This window comes from Pezoporus flaviventris, unplaced genomic scaffold (genome assembly GCF_033815535.1).
Source record: "Pezoporus flaviventris isolate CSIRO_AGI_PZ_B2104156 unplaced genomic scaffold, CSIRO_AGI_Pfla_v1 ptg000007l, whole genome shotgun sequence".
NCBI classification, from domain to species: Eukaryota; Metazoa; Chordata; class Aves; order Psittaciformes; family Psittacidae; genus Pezoporus; species Pezoporus flaviventris.
In genome coordinates, this window is record NW_026892555.1 from 96,597,953 (window position 1) to 96,620,631 (window position 22,679).

Here is a 22,679-nt window from a genome sequence, read left to right on the forward strand (position 1 = left end):
AAGCAGAATTGTAGGAGTTACAGCTGCTAGGCAGAATTGTAGTAGATAAGATTTATAACTTAACATTTAAAACATTCTTGTTTAAATAGTATCTTTAGAAAGAAAAGGAACAAAAGATAGCCAGAGTAACAAAATTTGAAAACTTGACCACTTTCTACTTTAAGATGCATAAAACCGGCTTGTACCGAACTTGAGGTTTGGATAGGAGCCAAAACCCTACTGAGTCTGCGTGAAAGCAAGAGGTTACTTGCAGTGATGAAGAGGAACTACAGGCCTTCATCCTCACGACCCCCTAACAACCACCACCAGGAGGAACTGCACAGACGCACCAATGGGATGAATGCCAGAAAACTACTTATAATACTAGACGGGAATAGATTTTGCATATGTATTAGGCGTGAAGCAATCTCATGTTTAGGTAATCATTATATGTAATATAATGGGGTGTGCATGCTTTTGGAGAAGCAATCCCCATGTGCCTCGGCGCTGAATAAAAGCATACCTACTTTACAACTCTAACGAGTTGTGGAGTCTGTACGCGTATCATACCCACCAAGCAAATCCTGTCACTCATTCATCTGTGTAACACTGATGAGAAACAAGAGAATTTACAGGAAAAGAGCACGCAGACAGAGCCACCATCCTACATTCATAAAGAAGAGATTTCTACTGGTGCCTAAAGGCTTAGGTAGTTTTTATAGCACCACATATTCTTCTCTATGGATGCCAGAAAATGATAATCAGAAAGTCATTGTTTCAACATGGCCACCTGGTTTCTCTGGGACCTTCCATGTATGAAAAAAGAAACAACTATCAAATAGTAATTGTCATATACAACACCACTCTGATTCAAAACTGACTGTCCTCAGAAGCTGCTGAAATTAGACTTCTCCACAGCCACTCTGGTGACATAAAAACCATCCAGGTAGAAGGTGACACTAACTTTATTAATTCATGCACTGAGACAGTAGAGGCTCCTGAAAAAGCTGAAGTTTGTCCATCATGGTTATATTTAAGTACTTGACCATTCTGTTAGTACAAACAATACTTAGAATCATGATGTAATGCTGCTATAAACTCAGCTAAAAATTGTCATGTTACTTAAAAGTTGAATGTTACAAAAAAGTTATTAAAAAGCAGTTCAGGGATAACAATGTCACTGGCTGTGTTAGCTCAGATCACAGTTTATAACTGTGCATGAAACAGAAAAGAATATTGAAAAAATTATGTCTACCAGCATTTCTCCTCTATAGATGGGCTCAAGTTCAGACAAAATAATCTTGTATTGTAGCAAATTTACACACCAATCTTATACAGGCAGAATGCTCTAACCAGGTAATAAATCTTTCTGTACTTTGAAACTACAGTTTCACAGATTGCTGAATCTTGTGTTTCTGTTAAGAGGAGGTGGTCTTCTTGTTTCCACCTTTTTTTCAACTCTTCTCTCCCTGTTCCTAGTTGTATAGTCTTGTGTATGCCTTTACATGAGCTCTGGCACTGAGCATCTTCTCATGACCTGATTTTTTTCAATAACCCTGATGAAAACTCTTCCTAGGAATTTAAATCAGCACATAGTACTAAGTTTGAATAGAACAGGACAGGACAGAACTGAACAGAAAGAACAGGACAGAAATGAAACAGAACAATCTTTTAGATATTGTCTGGCTATCAGTGAGAGGGACTGTGCGCAGAAAAAGGGCAGCTGCAAGAAGGAACAGGAAGAACTTCAGCTGCACCAAGTTGTTGAAGCAACTCCCTGTATTTCAAGAAATTGTAGTACCTGCAGCCACCAGAGAATACAGTGCTAGTCAGGGTGCTGACTTTGCTCTGTCCATCTGTAGGTCTGGATAATTGTTCAGTTTCCCAGAAACTATGTGGGGAGTGTAGCTAAACAGACGTGAGAGAATCTTAGACATTTGCTCATAAATAAAGCTCATAGAAGCATTAAGCAGTCAGTCTGATCTAAATTATTAACTATAATTTCATTACAGAACACAGGGTTAATGCCCATCTCTACTGAAGTAGCACTCGTGTTTAAGAAATCAGCAGCTTTTCTGCCCACTCAAGCTTACCTTATGAACCTGCTAGGGAACTGGCAGAAGAGAAAGACACAGAAAACAAAGCAAAACATGAAACAGTAATATAGCTGAGAAAAACCGAAACAAACCAAAACACGCACAAAAAAAAACCAAACCAGAAGAGCAAATAAGCCTGTTCTCTTTAAAGGAAGAACTAAGTCATCAAGATCTGGGAAAATGAGAATAAAAAGGCAATACAGCGTACCTGCACAGAATCTGATACTCCATTTATAAACTTGTGAATAAAATACTAAGCGAACAAAGATGGCAACATTGAAATCTATAAAACACTGATTTTATTTGTGCATTATTCTCATCTTTCAGACTTCTCTTTTTTAAAAACCAAATGTTGCCAAAACTGGTGATTAGAGACAGTGAGACTACAAGAAGAGGGAATGGAAAGTGGCAGGCAGACACAGGCAACACAACCGCGTATGCCTTGAAGAAAACTGTCTCAAAGATCTTTGGTGTTACAGAAATTGAAACAGGCAGGTGAAGTTTATCCAGCAGAGCACACTGTCCAGTTTCCCTCACCAGAAGTTCCTTGAAGAAAGATTTCAGCCAGTACTGCAGGACCTAACTGGTTTCGCTCTTTTTGGAGCTCATCAGCTGCAGGTAACGGCTCAAAACCCAAAACGCATGCACACAAATACAAATAAAGCAGAACATTTTGCTAAAGGAGTAAGTCTTCTGCATTATATTTAAATTATATTTATATATATTTTATATATATATTACATATATTTTAAATTATTTAAATTATAAGCATTTTTTCCTAAATGGCTGCCTCTTGTGCCTTCAATGAAAAGTGACGGAAGCTGTTTTCACACCAGAAATTAAGAGTATTTTGCTAAAAATCAAAGCAAAGTTTTCCTCCCTGAAAACTATCATGGTATTTGTATTCTACTAACTTTGGCAGAAAAATAAGTTTAGTACTGTCACCTTTGGCAACCTAACCACATTTAATATTTGAATACAGATCCTATCCATCTTAATTTAGAAGTATTACCACAGCTAGCAAATACACTAGGATATAAAATGCTTCACTCTACACAACAAAAGTCCTGTTAATCTCTCCTTGACTTCACAGAATCATAGAATATTTAGGGTTGGAAAGGACCTTAAGATCATCTAGTTCCAACCCCCCTGCCATGGGCAGGGACACATCACACTAGAGTTCATTTAATCTTTAAATTTGTCAGCAGAAGGTAAAGTCAGAAGGTAGCACACTAAAGTTTAGTGGGGTCAGACGAAGTTTCAAATGACAGTGGACATCTGTTAAGAACTTTAAAACTTGCAGTAATTAACAACTGCAATTGTTTAATTGAGGCCAAACTTATCCTCAGTTACATAAACCAGAAAAGAAGTGATAATACTTGCACAGTAAGGTAGAACAAAATTACTGCAACTTCAATTCTGGCAAGATATTTGAGTGTTCCATCAGCCTTCTTTGAAGAGTAGAGAATAGAGACAAAAAGCACCACTGGATAAGATGCCAATAATATTAGCTACAATGTGTATTACATGGACAGAGTCCACCCCGAATTCATTAAGTAGTATTTCTAGAGGCCACATACACCCATGTTCCTTAGGAGTTAACTGAAACTGTTTTGTAAACTTTTCCTAAACAGAATCTTGAGTTATAGTCTACTGTCTCTGAGTAATCCACACAACTAGACAGGAGCTAAAAGCTGCTGACCACATTTTTCAAAAGGGGTAATTAGTAGCCAGCAATCACTAAAACCTCAGCATAAAGCAAGATCGTATAACACTATAAGATAAACCAAGCCAATACTGAAGCACAGTGAATATTTTTCTGAATCCCTTCTACAGCACTTTAAGCTGCAGGCACTGCATTTGAAGTTTTGGTATGTAAAAACTGTAAGAAAACAAAGTCAGATTAAGCTAATCAGTGCTCAAATCTGCGAGAGCAAAAATACGTGTAAGCAGTCCAGGGACATCAAAAGTGTTTCCTACTGTGTGTCAAAACCAGTTTTCAGAGCGGAAGCTAAGTAACTGGCACCATTTCCAATCACATTTTGACCACATGGCAGATGTTAATAGTGCTCAGTTGTAGCAAAGCTCTCAATATCAATTAACCAGAGAAGTCTGAATGTCTTATTCAATACACGAGGGTAAGAACTGGAGTTCTTAATGTGCAGAGAGGTATACAGTGTAGAAACTGATGAGCTTCAATCTAGTGGAAATTTCAGTACTACCCTTTCCATGCACAGAAGAAAGAATAGTGATGTTTCAATAATAAAGCATTTGCAGCTTACATTAAGCTTTATAAGCTATTCTCAGTTATCCCTCCAAGCATATATTCCATGCAGCCTTTTAACAAAAAATGAACCTCAACTTTACACCAAACTTAAAAATAAGTAAATCCTACATACAATCCACACAGTCTCCACTTCTTTTTTCTTCCTTCTTTGACTATTACCTACCTTCTTTTTAGAGGAAGATGAATAGGATAGTAGAAAGCTGAAAGAAGTAGTGAAAGATATGAGTCGAGATGCATACAAGTAGAGAAAAAAAATGAGGATGACAAAATGAGTACCTGAGAAGGAGAAGATGGGAAAAAGGACTACCAGAATAAAAATATTTCAAAAGAAGGCAAGTGGAGTACATTTCAGTAACACTCAAAACCACTGAGCTAGTTACGTTACTGTTTTAATTTCTGTATGCAGTGCTATTTGAAGATAAAGACTATTTAACAGGACACGCATCTTCAATGGAGTGATCAAAAATGAATGGGTTATTACAACATGATTAATTTATAAGATGTGTAAAATCTCTAAATTAGAAGCATCAAACTTCATAAATACTTATAGTAAAAGTAATGCAGAAATATATGATGAGCAGAAAAAGCACCTTCAATTAACCTTGTGAAAAGCTGGCACATCAATGCTGAAGTGATTTTACTACCTTACAAACCCGAGACTCCGCTTAGCAACTTCAAACTTTGTGACACCTCCCAACTGGAGTTTGGGTTTTTTAAACTGCTCTGAACAACTATGCCCTACCCTTGAAGGCTTACCTTTTTCCTCATACTCACTAACTTAGTGGGAAGCTGAAGGGTAACTTGTGAAATTGCTTCCCCAGTCTCAAAGGATTAAAGAAAAATACTACGCACAGTACAGTCAAATACTGTATGAAGATTGTGAAAATCCTCTGGGAAATCCTTAGGTAAGTATACTAAGCAAGCTATGAAAGTCGGTAAGCTACTGGAGTATTTACAAAATGGGAATTGTACTTTTATATTCTTGATTCATCTAGTTTTTACTTACATGTCATGTACTTATATATTCAAGATCTCAATAACAGAGCTGATGAACAAGTGCTGTAATTTATATTGTAAACTAATTCTCAAATTGGATCCTCATTTTAGTAAATGAGGTGTGAATTCTTAAACGCAAAGGTAAACACAGTAAGTATGATATTGCATTTATGTGATTCACAGGCTGGTTTTGATCTTATGTCACCTCTTTCAGTTTTAACTAACCACTCCCTCCCCAGTTACTCAGTTTTTTCTCCAGCCAACCCAACTGAATACAACGTATGGTACAGGTCACAGACACAGAAACTACCTACAGACTCCCTCCAGAAGTCTTTTTGGAATCTCCTATTTATACAAAAAGTCCTCGAATTTTGCATAACCAATGGGTCTCTTGATAGCATTGTAAGTACTATTTTTTGAGTACCTGTAAGCCTTGATACATAAGAAAACCTGTCATACAAAAATCTGTAATAACTGAAGATCTATCATGTCAGATGCTTAATTTCTATCTCTAACACTGTATCTGTATCTACTACTCCAAGATCTCATTTAAAAATTTCTTTCCTTCTTCATCAATCAGAAGACTGATTCCTTCTTCCATCATTTCTCTCCCTTTCCTCTTTTAGTGTTGGCATAGACAGAAAAAGTGTTAAGAGTTCTGTACAGTAAGATCACTCTTGAGTAAGAGTGAAGGACTCACTTTCCAAAATTCCAGATAAAAATCAGAAAGAGAAGAATTAGTTAACATAAATGACTATCACCATTTTGTTGTCATTCTTTGATCTCTTACCTTTCCTCTCCAGTTCTCCTTCAACCCATATTGGCCAACTTCCTACAGCAATGCAGAAATCCAGAAAAAAAGAAGGAAACAGACCAGCATAATAGAGGAGAAGCTTACAGATGTTGACAGTAGAGCATATTATAGCATGAAAGGAAACAGAACTACTGAAAATGAAAATTCATTTTTTAAGAGAACAAGCTATGGTAAATTCAACAGTGAAGAGTCCAGGAAAATACTATCTAGACGGTTTAGATAACAGTACCAAAGAAAGAGAAAACTGGAATTTAATGCTTCCTGGAAAAACAGGAAACCTGATACACTTCTGCCCAAATCAAGAGAACAGAGAATTGTCCAATACCCTGAACAGTTGATCAGAATTTATGCACGACTACCTAATTCAGGACAGGAGGAAATAAGATGAAAGGGGGAGGAGGAATCTGACTTTTAATTAAGAAACAGATTGAAATAAAAGAAGCCCTAGCAGAACAGCTTTTCTACAAACTGTGTTAAAAAAAGTATAGGTAAAGGCAAATTCCTGAAAACGTCCTGATGGTTGATTTAAGACCAGAACGGCAACAATAACTGCAAGCACCAATAGGTTCACTGATGTTACAGAATCTATTAATTTGATATTATTGACATTAGGATAGAATACTTAAAAGGTTATTCTTTCCTAGGTTTATGTCTTTAGGTCACTTTTAAGCTGACTCTTCCACTGTAGAAGCAGAAAGGTGTTCATATGCCAACTTTCATGAAGCAAAGTTTTTTGGAATTTATGTCTTCATTTTTAAAGTTTAATTCAAATTAAGATATATGAAAGCCTAAAAAAAATATACTATATTTTTGCAGAAAACAATTATACTTTTACAAAAATCATAGAGAGAGGTAACTCATATTTGGATGAGAATGAGTAAATCCAGAAACATGAGTAAGATGACTGGCTTTCCCTCTTCTCAGGATACTTTTTACAGAATTTCTAAACCAGTTGATTCTTAGTAATATATATCCAGACACACATACACATACCTCATATTCCTTCCTGCAGACCTTTATAACATCATTCTTTGCAGAAGCCTGAAAGACAGATAGATTTCTGTATTTGTAGTGGAAAATAATATAATCATGTTGCAAAACAAAGATGATTCTATCTTTATATTGGATGTATTATGTGATTATATATTAAATATATTATTTAATACAGTATACATTTATGTATATTATTTAATACATTATACATTAAGTATATTAAACATATTAAATGTGATAATCAGTATTCATGATCTAGTTACATTTTCCTTTTCAAGAACCTAAAGAATGCATTCAAAACTGAACGAAGAAAAAGCAGAAACCATGACCATTAATCACAGAACCAACTACATTGAAAAAGACCTTTAAGACAATCAAGTACAACCGTTACTGCAGGACTGCCAAGTTCACCACTAAACAATGTCACCAAGGGCTTCATCTACACTACACTAAATTAAAAAACAAAACCTCACATTTCCACACCCAGTTAGTTGATACCAGAAGCACACAAAGCAACTTTATTTTCATCAAAGTTTTACCACACAGAGAAGAATACAGGAAACATTTACTAAATGGGAGAACTTGAGCATAAACATCTCCCTATTTTGTGTGCTCGGTACCACTTACGTGCCTGTTGCTTCTCCTCCCTATTGCACATACAGTCCTACAGTTCCTGTTGTCAAACAGAGCTGCAGAAATTCTCCCTTCAAACTACAGATCAGTTTCTTCTGTCAAGAAACTCTTGTTCTTTTTTCATATGACAGATGCTCAAAATTATTATAACTACTAACATTAGGTATCTTCACCTCCAGTCATTTAAAAACACCAGGATAAAAATCTGACCTTGGACCTATCGTATTACCTTCCTCAAAATGCCTCCAAAAAACTCTCAAGTTTCAAGAATCAAAATTAAAACCCAAAGATTTTCCATAATCCCTAATGTTTGGCAAGTACCTATATTTTAGTTTAAATGAAAATCATATGAAATATATCAACCAGAGTCGGCTAATGTACAAAATACAGCCAAGATTCTGAGACAGCAGAGTCTGCAATCAAAAATACAGCCGAGTCTAAGAATAATGAGAAATGATGTAACAATCATAAGATTAAATAAACAGAATTTCATAGGACACTACTGTAAGTGGAAGTCTTACTTCAGGTCTGGAAAACACTTAAATATTAGCATAAATCTGAAAACTTGCTAGAATTCCATTTGGGAACAGATACATGTTCCTTCTTTTCAGAAGGCCAAAAGTACAGTGTGCTTACTCACTTATCTCTTTTCCACATTACTCAGTTTGTGTAGTCATTGCTCATCTCTTGTCAAATAGTCTAAACTACATGCTTTCGGGTGAAAGTAGCATCTTTATTTTCTTGCATGACAACAATGTGCAGTAGGCTGGTGGTCCAACATCAAGATTACACAGGTAATATGCAAGATACAGCACTGAACATTAAGTACATCTGTGCTCCAGAACTGAGTTACAGGGATGATGATAAATAATTACATGCTTTTTGAATTTGAAGATGATTTTTAGGTTACAAGCCATTTTGGGGGGGGGGAGAGGATGGGGGCAAAAAGAAAAGAAAAAAAATATCACAAAATGCTTCACAGATTTTTTAATAAAAAGGTCATTACTAAATTTATATGTTACGCTTCAATTGTCACTTGACAAAACAGTGATATACTGAGACTAATACCAACTTTGCTCCATTTGATGATTAAAAACCTCTGTGAAGAGGCACAAAAATGTATTTAGGGCTGTAACCACAATGCTGCATCACTAAACTGCAAAGAAAGAAAGCTTAGAAACAGCCACACGTTGTCTTTCACTCAGTATTATTTTAAAATAACAACTTTCATGTAGAGATTGTGACCAAAAAAATTTCAAGAAATTAAGTTCAGCATAACCAAAGAAAGCTTCAGAATCTTTATTGATTCATTCAATAAATTACTGCAAAGTAAGAAACTAGAGCACATCAGCAATAATCACATGCCTACTACTCGCAGACAGGAAGTGGATTAGCTCCATTTGCCAAGTGCAGTAGTGGTAGGACAGGACTGCAGCCAGGTTGCTGGCTCACACACTGGAACTTTCGTGCTGTCAAAGTTATAAATACAGTAAGATTTCATCTTATCTTCATTACTGAGTGAGTAAATGTGGCATCAAAATGTACAAAAAAGGCACAGCTAACTCTAAGGTATTTAAATTTCTTCTTCAGGCTCATCAAGTCACAGCAAGCAGCCTAGTCCTTCAGCACAGCTGAAAATATATACTCCCAAGCCCCGCCCCCTGGTTTTAAATTAGACTTTCATTTCAGTAAACTTAACTTCCACTTTTTTTTCTTTTTAACCAAAAATTCCCTTTAAAAACATAAATTATTTGTTTTGGATTTAGGAATTTGGTTGCTAGCATTTCTCACCAGTAGTACTTCTGGGCAGTATATAGTCACAGCTTGTAATTTTGGAGTTCCTGTGATAATTCAATTTCGATGTAAAAATTACATTAAGGCTGAAGTTTATAAACAGTAATACAGAAATTAATTCAACATGGCATCATTTGACATTAACCACAGAAAAACAATGAGAAAGCCTTACCTGTTTACATGCTTGCCGACATTCCACAGCAATAGCTAGTTCACAGCAACCTAGACCAACCCACCCATCAGACTTCTTCAATACTCCTTTGAAAATAAGATGACAGTACATATAAGAGTAGAAAGAGAAACTACGTCATCATTTTCCCTCCCCTCCCCAGGAGTCAGTTACGTTTCAAATTTGATAATCCTGCTCTCATTCAAGAAGCCTATTTATAGATTAACTTTAATTGGAATTTATGAAGTCATTCCAAACCAACTTTTAAAAAGAAAAGAGCTGAACTTGGCAATTATGAAACAACTTCTATACACTGAGTTTAAAGATGCTTTAGGCAAACTGTTTTATATGTTCACTGGAAGTATCAAAAGTTTGATAATATGATCTATCTTATCTGAAATTAAAGTCTGTCTCCCACAAACACATCCTCTTCTTGGTTTCAACAGTATATTTTCCTACAAAATTTTTCAATGCAGAATATGTTTCTCACTTTTTCCTGTACTGGTTTCTGTTGGGATGTAGTTAAATTTCTTCATAGTAGCTGGTATGGTGCTATGTTTTGGATTTGTGATGAAACAAGTGTTGATAATACACAGATGTCTTTATTACTGCTGAGCAGTGCTTATGCAGAGTCAAGGCTGTTCCTTGCGTCTCACATCACCCCACCAGTGAGCAGCCTCAGGATGCACAAGCTGGGAGGCAGCACAGCCGGGACAGCTGACCCAAGAGATCCCAGTCTATCAGACATCATGCTCAGTAATATAACCAAGGGTACAGGTTGCTGGGAGCTGCTGTCACTTGTGGACTGGCTGGGCAGTGGTTGATTGGTGGCAAGCAATTGTTTTCTTTGGCGGATTTTTTTGTTGTGGTGGTTTATTTTGTTGGTGGTTTTTTTTTCCCTTTCTAATATTTTTTAATTATCAACTGTCTTTATCTCAACCCACGAGTTTTCTTTCTCACTTTTACACTTTTGATTCTTCCCCCTTTCCCACTGACGGGGAGTAAGCAAGTGGCTGTGGGGTGCTTAGCAGCCTCTGTGGTTAAACTACGACACTTCCCCTGTAGTTTGTCCCCCATAATAACACTTTCATAACCAGAATTACCTTGAATAAAAGCTTCCAATGTCCCCGTTTCTTCCCCCCCGCTTTATTTCACTATTCCCATTATCCTAATTTCTTAACATAAAGTTACACAGAAAAGCAAATTGCTGCCCTAAGTTGTTTCACCCTCTTAATCTATTAATGAATACAGAACTTCTGATGTTTTCAAGACATCAGAAAGCAAGTAAAAGAATGCATGCCTGTACCTATTTCTCTTTAAATGTGGAAATAATTAAAGGGAAAATTTAACCTATGCAGCTGCCCAGCAGCTGTGGAAAATTTGTAACACTTTTTTCTTAGGGCAGGAGGTCGAATTCTTTAGCTCAAATGAACCGCTCATTTTTGTTATGAATATTTAAAAAAGAAATACTTTTAGGACATGCACAAATTATATCCTTTACATAGAAATAATAAGTATGAAGTAAAAGAATCAACCACTTAATGCTCTTAAGCCTAGTAGCAATACCTATTCAGGAAAGACAAGCTTTAAAAAAAGTAAAGTGAAAGAGCTAGGAATGAGACCAGTGAGCTTAAATACAAATGCTAAGAAAGTGGTGGAAAAAAAGTAACTAAAAATCACTGCAAGGAACTGAAAACAATCACTAGCAGCTATTTATCATGAACAAAATTGCCTTTAAAATATATTTTGTTAGCTTTATAAAGACAGGTGGCATAGAAAGTCTCAAAAGTATGAGGCTTTCATGACACTCTGATGGGCAAATTAAGAAAACACTAATAATAAATTTATAAAGGAACAAAGTCTTTAACTAAATTAACACATTTCCCTAGCAAATTAAAATATTAGTTACATTTATTAAAATGCAAATTAAAACCTTAACGTTTGACACATGTAAGGTAGCAGGATTGTACAGAGGGTTGAAGGAGCAGAGAGGCAAAGGTGAAGAACAGCTTTTGGCTGCAGGCTGCATCCTGTTAGTCCAAAGTGTTCATGTACCATCTGAGTGGTTCAGACCTTCTGGAAGTACTGTAGGCCAGTGATTTAAACTAGTTCAAAGAAACTGTGAAGGCCATGAACAACTGCAAATTCTGCTCACCCTCTACTTCCATAAGTGGGTACAGAGTTATGTTTTTTAGAGATTGAGCATCTTTTTGAATGTGTTAAAGAGATGGCTGTTGTGCAAACATCAGTAGTTTGTAATCAATGTCAAAAAATGCAGAAATTGATGCATTGTTTTAAACTAATTCCAACAGCAAAAGCATGTCTACATGGAAGTCATGCACATACGCTTAAATACATATGTACAGTTAATTGCTAAATCAACTTCTCACTATATTTTATTTTAGGCTTAAAATAATGTATCAGTTGTTTCTGCACAACTTTCATATATGAAGCCATACAGAGACTCCTTTCAAGGAAAACAGCTATGTTCAGTAGAATATTTATTTAATAGGAGTGATGTTTTAGGGTACAAGCAATCTAAAACCCAAAAGAAATACAACGTGCAGTAGAAAAACAAGATTTCCATAAACGTCTGCTGCAATAACCAGCTATATCCAGGAGAAACACATGACAAATACAGCTGTAGCACTTTAGGGACAATGTCACCACTGAATAGTCACCAGTGAATCACCACTGAATAATCAAACATCCATATTTTGTGCAATACAGAGCCTGTGGTTTTCAGAAACACTTTTACTGGAACTGTGCTAAAAGAATGAAACAAGCTACAAACACAGACCAATAAGAATGCTGGTAAGTTTCAGCCATAATTAGTATCTTGTCAAGTGGCCATGTCCCCAGGTTATTTATGAGTAGCAGACAAGCTTCCTGACAAAAAATTGGTGTCACATCCTCAAAAGATTTAAACTGCAACTTTCATACAGCAACTTACAAATTAATTTTGTAGTCAAGGTAATTAAAATGTATGTTATACCTTTAGTGCACAATTAATTGAACTGAGTCCATAGTTCTGATTATTCACCAAATTAACTGACAGAAGTACAATACAGATCTATGAACTATAGAAGATCATCTAGTTGCATAACACAGACTCTCCTCCCATATCTCCAAAAAGTTTCCAAAAGCCACGTCACATTAGCAAGCTGACTTACAACACACACATGCGCGAACACACACACACACACCTTTCTTATTATAAACTTTCACTGCAGTCTCCACAAGAATACTGAAGTCAGAAACAGAAGTAAAAAGCTGCATAAACATGAAAAATTAGAATGTCATCTCTGATACATTTATTACCGTGATCCCAAGGAAGCAGAAGCAAAAGAAAAAGATGGTAAAAGAAGAAAAAGAAGAAAGTGAAAACTAACTCAGCATCCCATGTTCCAGTCCTGCATTTGCCAAGAAGGGTGCAAGAAAGCCCAAGTCAGAATTTTGTTGTCTTTTTGAAGTCTCCTACAGTCTGCTTACAGAAAATGATAAAGCCTAAAATCTGAACTTAGTTATCATCCTGAATTATAGATTGGTGGGTCCCTCAGTCATATTTTGTAAGCAGTCTCTTGAAGAGTGTCATGTGTGCATGATCATAAAGAAACTTTTAGATGAAACAGAAGCACTGCACTCCAAAAGATATTATTGGTCAAGTAAAACTAGCAAAAATACAAGACAGCAAAACTCTTTGCATACAGTGGAATCAACAGCTTGTCTCTGACGCCAGGGTCGGGGGGAGTCTGAGCAGATGCCATAAAACTGTCACAGCCTCCTCTTTCCTCACTACCACTTTTCCAACCATAGCATGCTAATTTCACTCTAAGTCTTTTAGTAATCACATATGATACAATTAGTACTAGTTAAGTCCAGTTTAATCTATTCTTGCTCTCTCCTTCTAATGTAACAGTCCTGCCTTGCTATTTATGCTTTAGCTTTCTAAATCCACCTGTACCAAGCAGTTTGGTTCTTGATGTGATCCTCTGCACCTCCTTCACTCTTTGTCTAGTTCTTACTATTTCCCCTTGTTACTCAGTTTTCTTCCAAATTACACTGCATCTGCAGCAAAGTTGCAATAATCCAGGCTAAAGTATACTAAAACTAAAACCAACAGAAAACTTTAGAAGGAAAGAAGCTTGGATGTTTCTTGGATGTGTAACAGAACCACATATGTTTAATCATACAAACATATTAAATATTTTCTAACTAGAAAAAGAAGTGTTAAAAAATGCACAGGTAACTCAGTTTCTACTAAAGTAAACTAGACACCAAACTGTTTATAATGGAAGCATAATGAAAGTTACCATGAAATGGTGCAGGTGGTAGAAAACATGCATATGGTGAAAAAGCAACATGACTCAATATTAAACTAGTATTTCTTACCTGGCAAAGAAGAATTTATACAACCCCACACTTCTCCCTGAAAAGTAAAATGCAAGTAAGCAAAAGTAAGTCTAGCGAAGAAAAGAATTTCTAGCAGACACAAAACACCATCTTTAGCATTTTTGCCCTGGGTTTTAAATATCCTACTGGAAGAATTACATCTAAACATCTTTTGAAGAAGTGCTATGAGACGTAAGTTGAGTACCACTTGCTTTGATGAGAAGACTGCCATCAAAAGAGTATGGAATCAACAGAAGTGTTTTTGGAGGTGTAGAACATCATGTGATTACCTGGAGCTTTCTAAAGTTGTAATGAATGTGTATCTAATGATCTAAAACTGTCCTCCTCTGCATCTGCAGTGGTTTCCCACTTAAGTAAGAGTCACTCAGCTCAAAAGAAAAGAGTAAAAAGCTGCTACTTCTACTAGTTCTGCCCCATTGATTCAGCTGACAGTTACTGTACTACTTACACCAGGCGATACCCTTTCCATCATGTTACTTGAAGGAATATAGACAACACGATGTCTGTAAGTAGTGCTTGAGAAAACAGACCATCTGATTAAATTTATAATCTATCTGCTTATCCATGGAATGTCACTGTAACTTCTCCTAAGACAGGTGGTATCTGAAAAGAGCAAATATGGTATTAGGTTGAACTCTTAACTATTCCATACTGAGACAAGGAGGCACAAAAATACAAAATGTAATCAGTTCTAAGTAATGTTAAATTTGATGGCTTTGTAATGGAAAATAACTGCGGTGCTTGAAGGTAGTTTCAGGCCCTCAGGACCTCAGTACAAAAGGTATGAGAAAAGCAGAATAGAAGGACAGGACCTGGGGATGGGGAGTATCTGGGACTAGCAGATGTCCAGGATGAGAGCAGTTAAACTAACTGATAAATAGAAGGCCAGGATGATTGCTATGTCTGTAATGTTAATTAATGTTGTTGGGAAAAGTAAACGACCCTTAAAGACCACCACATTTTGTATGCATGCCGGAAACTTTTTGGAAAATGATGTAATATGCTCAGTGACCATATAAGGATGACCTGTATAGCAATTCGGGGACACACGTTAGGAGGAGCTATCCCCCGTGTCTCCCGGCACCGCAATAAAGAATACCTGCTTGTCAACTTGAAATTCTGCGGGCAAGTTTGTTCCTGGAGTTTTCTCCGAATCAGTATCTAGATGTCTTTTCCAAAAGTTTATAAATATTACCAGTTCAGTGATGTTAATTTAATATAACAATCACTGGACAGTAAACTTGCCATTTATAGAGATGGTAATTGGAGTTTAAAAAAAGAAATAATAAAAAAATCATTGTGTCAAGCATTTTTCCCCTTTCAGATACTCTTCAATCCTGTCATCTAAAAATGCACTCCTCTACTATACAGATAAATTCTACTCTTCTTATAAGGAAATAAAAGATAAAGAAATAGTACCAAAACAAAGTCTATTCACCACTTCAGTATGTTTTCATGTCATAGGTTTTACTCCTACTCATGGCTGTCTGTAACCTTCCAAGGCCTTAGAGCCGATGATTGAAAGAAACAAAACACTGAAAAAACATGCTTCTGACACACAGGAGGAAAGGATCTATAAGCAAAGACACTCTTTCAAAGTTGCTAATAAATTGTTATTCTGTTATTCTCAGATTTACTGTTTATACATAGTGCCCATTTGAGCTGAGTATGTGTTTTGAGCTAGCTGGAAACAGTATTGATACTGTTTAGAAATAACAAAATTACAAGAAAAAAGCAGACCTTTCTGAGAGCAAGTGTGTTGAGAGATTCTAAGCTGCCAAGAGATAAAACCTTCAGAATGTACAGTCTGAGTAACAGCACTTATCTCTTTCCCCATTAGATAATCTTTAAGACAGGGAGCAGATTACTTCATTTTTATTTTTTTTTAGTGACACACTACAGCACTTTTAGGAAACTATAATATTACTTAACCAAATAATATCTTAACTAACCAATAAAAGCATTAATTCAGTTTTTCAGATATGGCCATAAACCATTCAGAGCATCTATGAGGGTCTCCTTGCTTTAGCCCAAACAAGACCTTACAGCTTTGTCCCATACACAAACTGGAACATGTTACCTAATTTTAGTCCCAGCCATCAACATTCAAGTGTCAATCACCCAGCATATTTTTTTTTTACAACATAGGTCAGATTTTTAAGGCATTTCTTAGCATACACAACCAGGGCACCTAGAAAATTGTCAAGTCCTGTATTGTTGCAAGCTTACCGTAAAAGTAACTCCTACTTCAAGGATCAAATCTCATGATAAGAATTTTTCTAGTCCTCATAGCAAGGAAGAAAAAGCTTGCAGACATACACACATGTTCTATGAGCTCAAGACTCAGTGAGTAAATAGAAGCAAATAATTTTAAAACCTTACTTTTGCAAGCAAAACTAAAGATTGGTTTCTTTAATTAAAAACTAGCAAGCCTTACCATTGATTCTGGGCAATACTCAGGTGCTCGCTGCAGTAAGTGCTTCAAGCGGGAATCACTTTTAGAAGACAAAATCTGTTGGGAAAAAAACCCACACCTTAAACCACATAGACTATATCTATACATTGGATACTTTTTTCAATTGATTCAGTGATTTTTAGTTACACTACTATCTACCCTTCCACAACTTTGGCTAACAGATAATATACGAACAATGCAAAGTTAATAATCTCTTTTATGTATCTATATTCTTTCAAATATGTTGCATTTTTCAATGAAGAAAAGAATTTCTATATTTAGAAGTGAATGAGAATTTCCTCCTCCAATACTTCAATCAGAGTTTCTGTTGAACAGGTAGCGTGAAAAACATAGTGGATTTTTGTCCCACATACCAAAATATTATACAACTCTTTATTAATCTTCTGCTACATGCTACACCACCTCAGGCAACTCAACTCCTTCCAAAACAAACCCTGAAACAAGAAAATTTTGTGGAACAAAGAAACAAAACCTAGACTAGTTAAAGAGATAACCAAAATTAACAGGGGCATGAATACTACCACATCTTGGGTTCAGTTACGGGCTGGACTTAAACCTTGACACCACAGCTAACCAAGATTAAGTTAAGCACCACCTAAGCAAACTGAACACTCAGAAATTCATGAGACTGGATGGGATGCAACTGAGGATGTTGAGAAGCTTGCCACTGTTATCGCAAGGAAGCTTTACTGCCATTTTTGGAAGACCATGGCGATTGGATGAGGTTCCAGATGACTAAAGAAGAGACAAACATCATATCCATTAGAAAGATGAGAAAGACAATTTTCAGAACGACAGGCTGTTCAGCCTAACCTTGCCCTGCAGGAAGACTGTGGCACAAATCCTCACAGAAGTCATGTCAAGGCACAAGAAGGACGGGAGGTGACTGGGAGCAGTCAGCACAGCCATATCAAGGGCAGACTTAGTCTGATAGCTTTCCATAACTAAAATACTGGTTTAGTAAAAATGAAGAACACTGTATGTTACCTACTTTGACTTTAAAAAGGTTTTTGCATGGTCGCACACCATATCTTTCAGAGCCAAACTGGTGAAACATGAATGGGATGGGTGGGCTACAAGGTGGACAACAAACTGATTGAGCAATAGGGCTCAAAGATTAGCAGTTAGCAGTTCAGTGTCTAAGTGTTGTCCACTTAGAAGTGGTATAATATAGGAGACAAACCAACACTGTAAAAGGCTTTACTAGTGAGTTGCAGAACAGGACAGGAAAAATCCTGAGCATAAATGAGCCCAAACTGGGATCTGCTATTCATATACTAGAGGCTGGAGCTGCCATTCAGATGGGTTTTAACCAGCTGCAGCAATGGGCTGACAGGAAACTCAAGCAGTTCAGCAAAGGCAAACACAGAATTTTGCAGCTGAAATGGAATAATCCTATGCAACAGTATAGGCTGGGTGCTCTCTGGGTAGAAACCAGCTTTGGAACAAAGGGTATTGGGTCCTGGTGGATGACAAGTTGAACATGGGTCAGCAGTGCACCGGCGGAGCACTGAGAGCTAAGAGAATATTGCTCTTCATTAGCAGTTGCACTACCAGCAGGTTAAATATTAGGCACTGATGAGGCTACTATAATATCAAACCCAGTTTTGTGCCACCACTGTGCAAGGAATGTTACTGATGAATTGCAGAGAGTCCAGCAGAAGGCCACAAAAGATGCTGGACTTTATGATATATCAAGACAGGCCAAGATAAGAAAATCAGTTCAAACTAAAGGGTTAAGGGTGGGGAGGCACACTAAATTCCTGTCTTCCAGGAATTGATGGATGATACAAAAGACAATTCAGACTGTTCTCAGAGGCGCACAGTGGAGCACGAGCTGCAAAAGTAACACAGTGCAGCAAGACAAATTCTAACTGGATGCAAAGGAAAAAAACCAAACCACCATGAGAGTAAGTTAATGCTGGAACAGACTCCCCTGAGCCACTGTGGAAAGCCCATTCCTGAGGATATTCAAAATACGACTAATTTTGAAGCTAGTACCTCTCTGAGCAGGAGGTTAGACAAAATGACTCTTCCAACTTACTTTACACAGCTATACTTAGGAAGAAATCTTGCTTTACCTCATCGACTTTCATACACAATTCTGAATCATGTAAACTTATCTTTTTTCCCCAGGTGTCCTTTAGGCCATTTTGTAGTGTTGCTCATCTCAGTTCCTTACAAGAGTAGCAATTTCTTTACAGCTTACTACAAGATACCTTTACCTCATCAATCTTTCTGGTGTCGTTTTTGTTGTTTTGGTTTTTAAAGTTTCACAGAAGTGTTCATGTTAAATTGAGCTCTCAGCACAACTGAAATGATTTCCTGGTCCCACACGAATGTTGTTAGTTCTTGTTCCTTTAGCAGTTCAATTAAGTAAAACACTTACTAATTAAAACAAGAAACTGGACAACAAAAGGGATGGAAACAGACCTATTAATGTGGGATATGAAACCACAAATTACAGGAATAACTAAGTCGTGGATGCATTTGATCTCTCAAAAGCAGAAATACATTACGGTTCTATTCTGAATTTGGAACATGATAAATTCATGGACTGAAAACAAGAGATCAAGAGTACTGGTTTTAGAGAAGAGAGCAAGAAAAGAACTGCAGTAGTATTTGGGGTCTTCTGCAGTCATAGAATATGAAAATAATTTGGGTAGGAAGTGATCACAGAAGATCATTGATTGCAACCTCCTGCTCAAAGCAGGATCAACTGTGAAGCCAGGCCATACTGCTCATGGCTTTATCCAGTCAGGTCATGAAAACCCCTGCAGATGGAGAATGCACAGCTTCTCTGTTTTCATGGTGGAAAAGTTCCTCTGTACAGTCAACTAGAAATCTCTAGTTTTAATTTACGGCTGCTCTCTCTTGTCCTCCCCCTATGAAAAGTTCGTAAATTCTTCTTTTATAACCCTTCCCTCCTTCTATCTTCTCTATACTGCCTTTCTGCACTGAAGCTTGTTCATGATTTCTCTGTTTAGCCAAACCAGCCTTCTGAAACATTAATATGTTTTCCTGAGGACCAGGATGGACTATTCTTATGCTTGGAGGAGGATCTGGATAGAGATCTTTGGCGTGGTACAGAGATGAATGCTTCCAGGAACCTTACGATTGTGTAACTTCCCAGAAATAAACATCAACTAAAGAAAAACAGTTCCACTTATTCCTTCTACAGTATCTGACAAAATCACAAAAAGGAGATGACACTGAAACTAAGCTTGGAATAATATTTACAAAGAATGCAAAATAATTAGATGTTTGTATCATCTTAGTGACAAACAAATCTGTAATCCAAGTTTTCCTTTTCAAAGGGCTTAAAGTATCTGAAAGTAATTTAAAGTTAGTAGAAATCCTTACTCCTTATCAAGCTTTTTTCCTTAACTGACATGATCAAGGAAAACATCATCTAGTTCTCCTGTGCCCTTCACCCTTTTACGCATGCAAGGCTTCACTCAACAGTACATGTGTCCATGTAGATGAGCAGCCAATGGGTGATAATCTGAGGGTCAAAAAAAACTTGCAATTTCAGCAACATTCTAGATCTGAGCCCCTGAAAACCAAATCATCCCAGACAGCAAGTCCCATTTGTAGATGAGTGCTTCCATTCTTTGCAGAAGGGATTCTTTCTCCTGGTGGCACTGTTTACAACCAACCGATTAGGCCAATATGGCTCCCTGATGGATTTTGTTCCCCTTCACCTTTCTGAGGCTCCAAATCTATTCTGAAAGGGCATATCCAAAGATAGGCCAAGAAACTTCCTCCCGCTGTCAGGGGCCACAGACTTTCAGTCTCCACTAAGCATAGCCTCTAGCCATCCTTCTTTCCATGCAATGCATAATTCAGGCTATTGGCTTTCCAGGTTCTCCAAAAAGAGCCTGTCTGGCTCCCGTTTACACTGAGGCAATCCTTCTAACCTCAGCTTCTTTGACAGTTCAAGAAGCTGATCAGAGCACGACTCTCACAACCACCACTGATTCAGGGAGAGACCTGGCAATCCCTTCACTGCAGCCCAAGACTTGGATGGACATACTCTTCTTCAAGAGCTCCTTCTGGGTCAAGACCTCCAACATGTCGTGAGCCAGTGACACAGACTGTCCTCCTGGACTTAATAGGTTCACACAGTCTCAAGCAGTACATCTGCACTTCCTGCTTGGCCCGCTTCACAAGAATCAGCTCTGTTAACACCCAAATTCCTGTCTGTGCACCCTGGTCCCTGGCATTCCCTAAGCATTAAACAGAGGTATGGGGCACAAGCCTGCTCTCTTTCCTTGATGTCCCTGGCAAGCAACTTCTGTGTTTTATGGCTCAAACTACCAAGTCTAGAAAGAAAACATTTTTTTATTTAATTATTAAATAAATTATGCCAGGATGGTACAGTGTGGTGGTACAGACATGACAACAAGTACGTAGCAAATATTTTAGAAAAGGTATTTAGAAAGAAAGAATGAAAACAGTAAATCATTCAGCCAACTCTGTCCCCTCACAGTCACCCTCCCATGTATGTAAATCTACAAATTCTATGTTTAAGACAAGGGCATAGCTATCAAATAATACGTTCCAAAATGGATTCAACAAAGACAAAGCATTGCAGTTGTGCTGCACAAAATGGTTAAGCTACAGAACATGAAAATAAGCAGAAAAATACCAGACAGCCAGTCTGTGGGCCTACATCAAAGAATCATTCAGAAAATGATGCTACCAACAGCCTGACGTGAGGTCAGTAAGACAGCTCCTTATAGAACAATTTCTGGGATACCAGTCTTGCTTTAGACTTGTTCTAGACCTCTCACCACAAAGACTCCGAATATGCTGATTATATGAGTACAGAGGAATCATTCAGATGAGGAAAGATCTGAATATCTTACAAAACACACATAAAATTCTACACAATAATTAGAACCAATATAACAGAAATGAGATGAAATTTGACAGTAAAAAGCTAAAGGCCTTTCGTGAAGGGCTAAAAACTAACAGGCATTCAAGTGATAAACTGGGAATTTCAAACCAATGGAACAGAAGAAACAATTGGTCAGATTATTCCAAATCCAGCTACTAAACTTGCCAGTTAAATTTGTATGTGGATATCTTGCTCTTACTTACACGTATGTTGTAACACAGTTTTTAAGACTGAGTGCTATACTTCTGGTTTTAATACCATGTACAGTTTTGCTTACCTGTATTCAAAGAGAAAATTACACTGGAAGGGCTGCAACAATAATTATAGGAATTCAGAGAATATCTTATGCAAAGGAAACGTAAGACTTCTCCTTGTTTGGCCTAACAGTAGGAAAGCTGAAAGGGAATTTGGTTGTGTTCTACAAATGTATTAGGGAGGGAGAAGGTAAATTTAAACTAAAAGTTTTGTTAGTACAATCACAGATAAATATAAGCTTGATCATAACCAGGTTTAGTGCTTGACAAGCCCCAAAATGGGCAACGAAGACATGAAAATGGGGGAGGTATAATGTAACGATAAAAACTGTGTATACGTATATGTATGCTTTACTGATGCAAAAATTTTATGGATATAAATTTATATAAATACAAACATACACAGCTGTACAACATACTATCCAAAGGTAGAAATCTAAACATAAGTTGTGGAAAAATATTTTCCAAGCTTAAATCCAGCACAAACAACCCTTTGTTATCACCTTATGAACAGAGTAAGCAAGAAGTTTTTTGCTGGATTCAAAAGCCATGTATCATAATGATTATCTTAGATACTTAGCTAACAAACAAGAACTGACAGGAAGAATGAACAGTACCAACATCCTGTTCTTCATTTTAAATTCCCCAGAACTTGGAAACATACAAGATCCAGAAACTGGGTAAAAAACCTTCACCCCTCCCATTTCCTAACATGCTTAGCACTTCTTGTCCAAACCCTGACCTCAGATATTTATGTCAATTTCTCCATAACCTATGAAAGGAAATCTGACTATAGTTTTAAACCTTTCTCATTATAAAATTATATATATATAAAAAATAATATTACATCTCATAATTCACTCATAGTATTT

General features: G+C 36.9%; 1 protein-coding gene across 2 annotated transcripts in view; it reads right to left on the reverse strand.

The window, feature by feature from the left end:
* RECK (reversion inducing cysteine rich protein with kazal motifs) overlaps positions 1-22,679 on the reverse strand; it is a 49,174-nt gene that overhangs the window by 22,461 nt on the left and 4,034 nt on the right. The window contains exons 3-7 of one of the 2 annotated variants that reach the window (XM_061449618.1): positions 16,612-16,686; positions 14,154-14,190; positions 9,765-9,850; positions 7,166-7,213; positions 6,149-6,190 (exon numbers count right to left, since the gene is read on the reverse strand). In XM_061449618.1, the coding sequence (XP_061305602.1) occupies positions 6,149-6,190; positions 7,166-7,213; positions 9,765-9,850; positions 14,154-14,190; positions 16,612-16,686 (288 nt within the window). The remainder of the gene's footprint in view (positions 1-6,148; positions 6,191-7,165; positions 7,214-9,764; positions 9,851-14,153; positions 14,191-16,611; positions 16,687-22,679) is intronic. The other variant, XM_061449620.1, reaches the window with a different exon arrangement.